At 57.7% G+C, this 6,651-nt stretch overlaps 1 protein-coding gene and 1 long non-coding RNA gene across 2 annotated transcripts in view; one reads left to right on the forward strand and one right to left on the reverse strand.

Moving 5' to 3' along the window:
* Positions 1 to 11: 11 nt before the first annotated feature.
* PRDX5 (peroxiredoxin 5) lies at positions 12 to 3,064 on the forward strand. Its single transcript, XM_029207540.1, has 6 exons — positions 12 to 444; positions 1,647 to 1,781; positions 2,283 to 2,414; positions 2,487 to 2,525; positions 2,644 to 2,705; positions 2,811 to 3,064. The coding sequence occupies exons 1-6, from the start codon at positions 259 to 261 to the stop codon at positions 2,914 to 2,916; spliced, it is 660 nt and encodes a 219-aa protein (XP_029063373.1). The 5' UTR covers positions 12 to 258; the 3' UTR covers positions 2,917 to 3,064.
* Positions 3,065 to 3,294: 230 nt separating this feature from the next.
* The window catches only part of LOC114886692, a 12,136-nt gene continuing 8,779 nt past the window's right edge, over positions 3,295 to 6,651 (reverse strand). Inside the window, exons 2-3 of the long non-coding RNA XR_003791389.1 lie at positions 6,033 to 6,116; positions 3,295 to 4,465 (exon numbers count right to left, since the gene is read on the reverse strand). This is a non-coding gene — a long non-coding RNA (uncharacterized LOC114886692). The remainder of the gene's footprint in view (positions 4,466 to 6,032; positions 6,117 to 6,651) is intronic.

A 6,651-nucleotide genomic window follows, 5' to 3' on the forward strand; every position in this document is an offset into this window, starting at 1 on the left:
AGCCGAAAGCTCCGCCCACTTGCAAGTGCGCATGTGATCCAGTCCCTAATGCAGATGAGCCGAGCCTTGTCGAAGACTCCGCCTTGCGCGCGGCGCCCGCGCCTTCGCAGTGGAGGCGCCGCGCAGGGGGCCGGGGCGACCTACGCCCCGCCTTTTGCTCCGCCTTTCGCAGGATTGCGTGGTAGCACCTTTGTCCGGCCCAGCCTTCTACCTTAGCCGTGAGGCAGGGGCGGGGCAATTGTGGTTTCGAGACCCGGCATGCCGCTGGCGTGGCTGCGCATCCTGGGCAGTAGAGCGGGCTCGGCGGTCTCCCGGCCGGCCGTCGCTGAGTGTGCGGCAGCGGCAGCAGCGGGAGCCGGACGGTGCGTGAAAGGAGGCCTAGAGTGGACGCTTGGCGGGGTCCGAGGTTTCAGAAGCGCTGCTGTAGCCATGGCCCCGATCAAGGTGACCGTTGGCCCAGCCAGGCCTGACCTCTTCGCGGCCCCCCAGCCCCCCGCCTATTTCCCCAAGCCCCTTCGTCCCGCTTGTCTGGGGGAGAGTCAACCTCTTTCTTACCCTCCGGACCCCTCCCCGCTGCCCTAGAGGCTCCTTCCGCCGTCTGTCCCCCCCATCCCTTCATCAAAACCCTGTGGCTGCAACGTTGTTGCCAGTTTTAGGGGCCTCGTGCCCCATCTCCTGGGACAGTCAAGGCTTTTGAGCCTTCCCCTCGTCTCCCTTCCGCATCCATCTTGGGACACCAGTGTTGAGTCTTCACCATTTTCAGGAGATTGAGTACCATGGCTTCTCACCTTATGGAACCATCTCCTTTACCCTTTTCAATCCCCATATGTGCCCTCCTCCATACCTTCCCGCCCCCATTGCACTCCTCTCGTGGCTAGTTCCCACGCTTCTGAGTTTTTCACCCTTCTCATCTTCTGGAACCATCCCCAGCTCCTTGGGACTCCCCTTTGCCCCACAGTCTTCTGAGATCTCCCCCCTCCTTCTGCTTCATCCTACAACCAACTGCTGGGTTTCTCAGAGGCACTCCCTTCACCCCTGACTTTCCCCCCTTTTCTCTACCTTTTCTGGCCCCATGAAGCCCTCACACACTCCCAGGTAGACTGATCCCTCCCCCTTCAAGAGATTCCTTCTTTTATTCTCTACCCTCTGGATGTAGGAATCTGCACCCCACTCCCCAACTTTCCCACCTTCTGCTGCCTTCCCTTTTTCTCTTCTTGAGGGTGGGACACTCAGCCGTGGCCGGGATCCCCTCCCTCCGTGTTGTCAGGGCCTCCTCCCCACCTCCTCCCGCCCATCTACCCCAGTCCTTTCCTGTAACTCAGGTTGTTTACTCAACCTCTTGCGACACCTGGAGAGGCCTCTCCCTTTTTCTGTTGTCACCAACTGGCCCTTAAGAGGAATAGGGCCACCTTGAAACCTGGAGCATGTGGGGTAACCAGGTGGTTGCTGGGAAGGGACCTCTGGAAGGTCTGACAGGGTTGGACTTTCCCACTGGGTGTCAACCCTGGCTCCACCGGACCAGGCAGGGCTACTTGGCCCTTTGTGCGCCATCCACCATCCGCACAAAGGGCCAAGGAGGCACCACCATCCGGGTGCCTCCTGCACAGCCCCCCCCACACTCCTCACCTTGGTGTCATTCCCTCTAGGTGGGAGATGCCATCCCATCGGTGGTGGTATTCGAAGGGAAGCCTGGGAACAAGGTGAACCTGGCAGAGCTGTTTAAGGGCAAGAAGGGGGTGCTCTTTGGAGTCCCTGGGGCCTTTACCCCTGGCTGTTCCAAGGTGAGGGCTGCCCTTCTGGGGCTCAGCAGTTGGGATCTTGTGTACATGTTTGTATTGTTCATTAGTCCTTTACATAGTCCTGGGGTAGCTTGTACCAAGAGGATGTAGATGATGTGACAGTTAAAAAACCGTTATTGCGTTTTTAAAAAAATAAGTTGAGGCTGTGAACAGGTACCAGGAATGTAGGAGAAAAGGTGATGCAATGAAATCCAACACCTCTCATTGATCCTGCTGGGTGACAGGCACAGTGGAAGGGACTTGGGACTTGGGTAAATGAGACATAGTCCTGCCCATGGAAAGTTCATGGTCTTGACCAAGGAACACTTAAGTTTGGATCCGAGCTTCCTAGTGGCCAAGGCAAAAAGGAACTGTGGCTTACACAGTTCTCATTGTCTGATCAAAGCTGTTGAAGTAGGGAAGTGAGGAGGGCCTAGAGATGAAGGGTGGGCTGAGGAGCAGAGGCAATTGTCCATCTTCTGATTCTTTGTTTCCCCTCCCCAGACCCACCTGCCAGGGTACGTGGAGCAGGCTGGCACCCTGAAGGCCAAGGGGATCGAGGTGGTGGCATGTCTGAGCGTTAATGATGTCTTTGTGACTGAAGAGTGGGGACGAGCGCACAACACAGAAGGCAAGGTGAGGTGTGGGTCCTGCGGGGTATCAGGGGCCAAGCAGGAGATTTTTCTTGTGACCTTACTTTCTCCTTAGGTTCGGCTCCTGGCTGACCCCACTGGGGCCTTTGGAAAGGTGAGTGCACCCGGTCCCCCAGCCTCCATCTTGGAAGCAGGGACTTGGAGGGACATGGCCAGTGTGGGGACCAGCCAGGTCTGGGAGTTCCTGACCTTTCCTTTGCTTCTCCTTTCAGGAGACAGATTTGTTACTAGATGATTCACTGGTGTCCCTCTTTGGGAATCGACGGCTGAAGAGGTAAAAGGAGGGTTTCCTGTGCGGTTCCCCTGCTACCCCGCCTGTCTCCATTCCCAGCCCCCAGGCCCAGGCTGTTGCAGCTGGCCTGGCCCTTCTTTCTGGCAGGTTCTCCATGGTGATAGAGGATGGCATCGTGAAGTCCCTGAACGTGGAGCCAGATGGCACGGGCCTCACCTGCAGTCTGGCCCCCAGCATCATCTCACAGCTCTGAGGCCTTGGTCCCAGGTGTACTCCTTCTGTTCTTGCCTATTTCACCTGCCCAGCCCTGGGCAGAGGGCCCCAGCCTAGCCTCAGCTGGGGCTACTCAGTTGGAACTTCGGCCAGATTTCTGTAATAAACACTTCTGGTTCATGTCTGTCTCCTTGATTTTGAATTCCTGCTTTTCTCAGGGCCAGGCCTCATTGACAGTCAAGCTGTGAGGGTAGTGGGCAGGTGCTGAAGGGGGGACTAGTAGGGGACCCTGATTTAACTTAGGAGGTAGTCAGAGAAAGTCCCTTGAACGAGGTGTTATGAAGCCTCCATCTGCAAGCTGAGAAAGGGCGAGTGGTCTGAAGAGTGAGGGAAGGAGCAGTCGTGCAGGGGGAGCTCACCTGGGAAGGCCCTGGGCAGACCTGGGCTTGCCTAGGGCCCGTGACCTTTTGCATCTGATACCTGGGTGATGGATGATCTCATTTTGACTGTAGACCTCAAGGTAGAAACTTTGTCCCAAGGCCCCCCCGACACCTGGGCCAAACCTCAGCCCCACCATTCTTTCAGATTCTGCTGAACCCCTTCTGGGAGCACCCACATCCCAAGAAGGGCCCCTGGCCACGTGGGACCATCTGATGGGCAGAAGGAGCTCCATCAGTGGAGGCAGTGCCGGTTCAGTCCGGGGGCTTCCTGGGAGCAGAGTCTAGGTGAGCTGTAGAGGGGAGGAGATGCTCATGAGACCTGCCCAGCAGTGGGTGTACTGTGAGGGGCTGGGGGTCAGGGAGGCCAGCGGGGCTTGGGGCTGAGGTCCATGGCTGTCTGCAGGCCCTGCCCCCTTGGGCCTCTGCCTCTTGTCCCTGGGATGCCCTGTGTCTGGCAGCAGACTGATTATTAGACACCTGCCGTGTTGAGGAACTCACAGCCTACGGGAGGCAGGTACTCGAGTTAAACTACAAATCCTCGCCACGACCCTGTGGGATGTGAGCTCTTACTGCCCTGTGATGGCACAGAGAGGTTAGGTAGGTAGGCCTGGCTCACCCAGCCACTTCAGAGGAATTTGGACTTGGCCCCTGGAAACTTTACTCACGTGTGGCACCGACCTGCCATGTGCCCTGCCAGCACCAGGCTCCGAGGGGCCCTCCCTGCCCTGTCCGGCCATCTGTGGAGGCTCAGGGCAGGTGCAGAGCTGCCTAGGGCAGGCTGAGAGGTCTCAGAGTAGGTCAAGGAAAGGCCTCTTGCAGGACACAGCCCTTGAGGCAGTGGGACCAGTGCTCCAGATGGAGGGAGCAATGTGACCATAGGTATGGAGAGTGGAACAGCCCCAAGGTGCTGCAGCGCTGGGGCAGCTGAATGAGAGGATGCCGGGAGGGCAGCCCTGTAAGCTGCTTACCTTTCACCCTGCGGGCCCCTCAGGCCAGTGAAGGATGCCTGCAGGGCAGCGACAGGTCAGATTCCTACCTGGGCTCCCGTGTGGATGTAGAGCTGGAGCGGGGCGAGCAGGGGAGAGGCCAGTGCGGGGCAGCATTGATGACCGAGTGATGTCCAGGAGGTGGGTGCTGGGACGGGGGGACCTGTGGGTGTTGGAGGGAAGGGTGAGTCCAGGGGACCACTCGGCTGGAGGTCTAAGGGGCGGTGTCCATGTGGGTGGGCCCTCAGCAGGGGGCCAGCCTCCCTGCAGGGGTCCCAGGTGCTCAGTCTGCCTGAGATGGCCGGCCCACTGACCTTTGTCCCTTCGGTTCTCTCCCACAGTCTGTCACCCCTCAGGGGTCCTGGGCTGGGGTGGGGCGGGGGGCTGACCACCCCTCCAGCTTCCCAAGCCCTTGTAACCTGCCCCTGCCAAGCCCTGGGTCACAGTGCTGTCCTGGACTGGACGGTGGGAAGGCCCTTTCTTTCCCGGACACCATCTCTCAATCTTTGCATCATACAAATGAGGAAACTGAGGCGTATGTGGTTTCCTCCGTGGTCACCTGTGCGCACACCAGTGAGTGGTTTGGAACCCCTGGGAGCCCCAGGTAGAGGGAGCATGAGAGTCAGCAGCTGGGCTCTCAAAGCCGGGTGTCTGCCGGTGTAGATGGCAGGTCAAGCGGGCCCCATGTGGGCTGGCACCCTTATTCCTCTTCCCAGCAGACCTTGTGCCACTCTGGCAGCTCCCCACTCTCAGGACAAGCCCAGTCTCCATGCATGCCACTCAGCTGCCTCTGTTCCTCCACTCCTGGCCTCATGTCTGGGCTGGCTGAAGTCCAGTGAGGCCTCTGAGAGGAAGTGTCCCCTCCAGGGTCCTGTTGCCACTGGCTGGGCCTTTAGGGCAGGATGAGGGGGCTTCCAGGGCCGGAGTGGCCCCTTCGGACAGCATGATGGGAGTTCGGTGTGGGTGGAGGTGGGCCTTTGGCCTCAGTGGCCCTGGATGCTGGCCGTGTGGCTCAGCTTTGGTGTGGTGGGTGTCCTGTGAGCTGCTCCAGGTGCTGGAGTGGCCAAGATCAACCATCTCATGGTAAGAGCATCTGGCAGATCTCCACCTCCAGGGCGGACAGGTCAGATTTCAGGCCTATAGATAAGGGCAGGCCAGGCCACGGTGGCCTAGACCAGCAGGTTCTGGAGGCCTGGGGCTACGCATGACAGAGCACCGTACGTGACCTGCCTGGGCTGTTGGTGGCCTAAAGGCCAACATTAGAATCAATCAACCAACCCTCAAACATTCACCCGACACATCTGCAAGTAAAACTCCCCGGCATGTCCTGACCTGCCCAAGGCCACAGCAACTTCTACATAGAAGGTCAAGGATTTTGCTCAGTATCAGCGGTTCTGAGCCTTTTCTGGGTCAGAAATTCTTTTGAAGTATTGCTAAGAGCAATGCCCCTTTCCTTAGAAAATGCATGTTTGAATACGTGTGCACACACATGGACACCTACATGCTCTTTAAAAGTTTCAAGGAACTCCTAAAGTCCTACCAGAATTCCAGGTGAGCCCCGTCCCCGACCTGGGACGCATCATAGCAGAGTGGGGTTGTCAGGCTTCGGGCTCAGACCACCAGACTGTGAGTCCCAGCCTGCTACTAAGGAGCTGGGGACCTTGGGCAGGCTATTTGGTTTTCCTTGACCCCACTTCCCTCATCTTTAGAGTGAGAATAATCCAACTCACCTCATAGGGTCATTGTGGGGAACGCGTGAGACAGTTTATGTAAAGCATTTGGCGCAGGGCACTCAGTAAGTGTCCAATACACGGCTGGAATAAAAAAGAAAAAGAACCCCCGCTCTCCACCATGCAGCCTTCATGTTGGTAGGGAAAGAGCTAGGAGTTAGGAGAGAGGCCAAATCCCAGGCCTGTCCTTGATGATTCCCGTTCTGTGCCCCTCTGGGCCTCAGTTTCCACATCAGTATAATGGGGCTAGTGATTCTCTTACCGTCCAATGTCTCTAGGCTCCCAGGATCTCCTTATGTTGTCCGGCACCCAAAGCCTCACCAGAAGGAGCTGGGAAGGCATCTCCAGGGGAATCTTTGTCATCTCCTAGAGAATCAAACCTGGGCTTCTGAGAGCAAGAGGGGGCTGGAAGGGGTCCCAGCATTTCTGGCCTAGACTAGGCTTGGGCTGCAGCCATACAGGCACCATGATTGCGAGCCCTGGAGGCTACTGGCTCCAGAAGAACACACCCTGCTGGTCTTGGTTTGGGTTTGGCTGCATAGGCATAGAGGAGTGACAGCGGAGAAAGTGTGTGTGTGTGTGTGTGTGTGTGTGTGTGTGTGTGTGTGTGTGTGTGTGT

This window comes from Monodon monoceros, unplaced genomic scaffold (assembly GCF_005190385.1).
Source record: "Monodon monoceros isolate NGI ecotype Baffin Bay Population unplaced genomic scaffold, NGI_Narwhal_1 Super_Scaffold_7, whole genome shotgun sequence".
NCBI lineage: Eukaryota > Metazoa > Chordata > Mammalia > Artiodactyla > Monodontidae > Monodon > Monodon monoceros.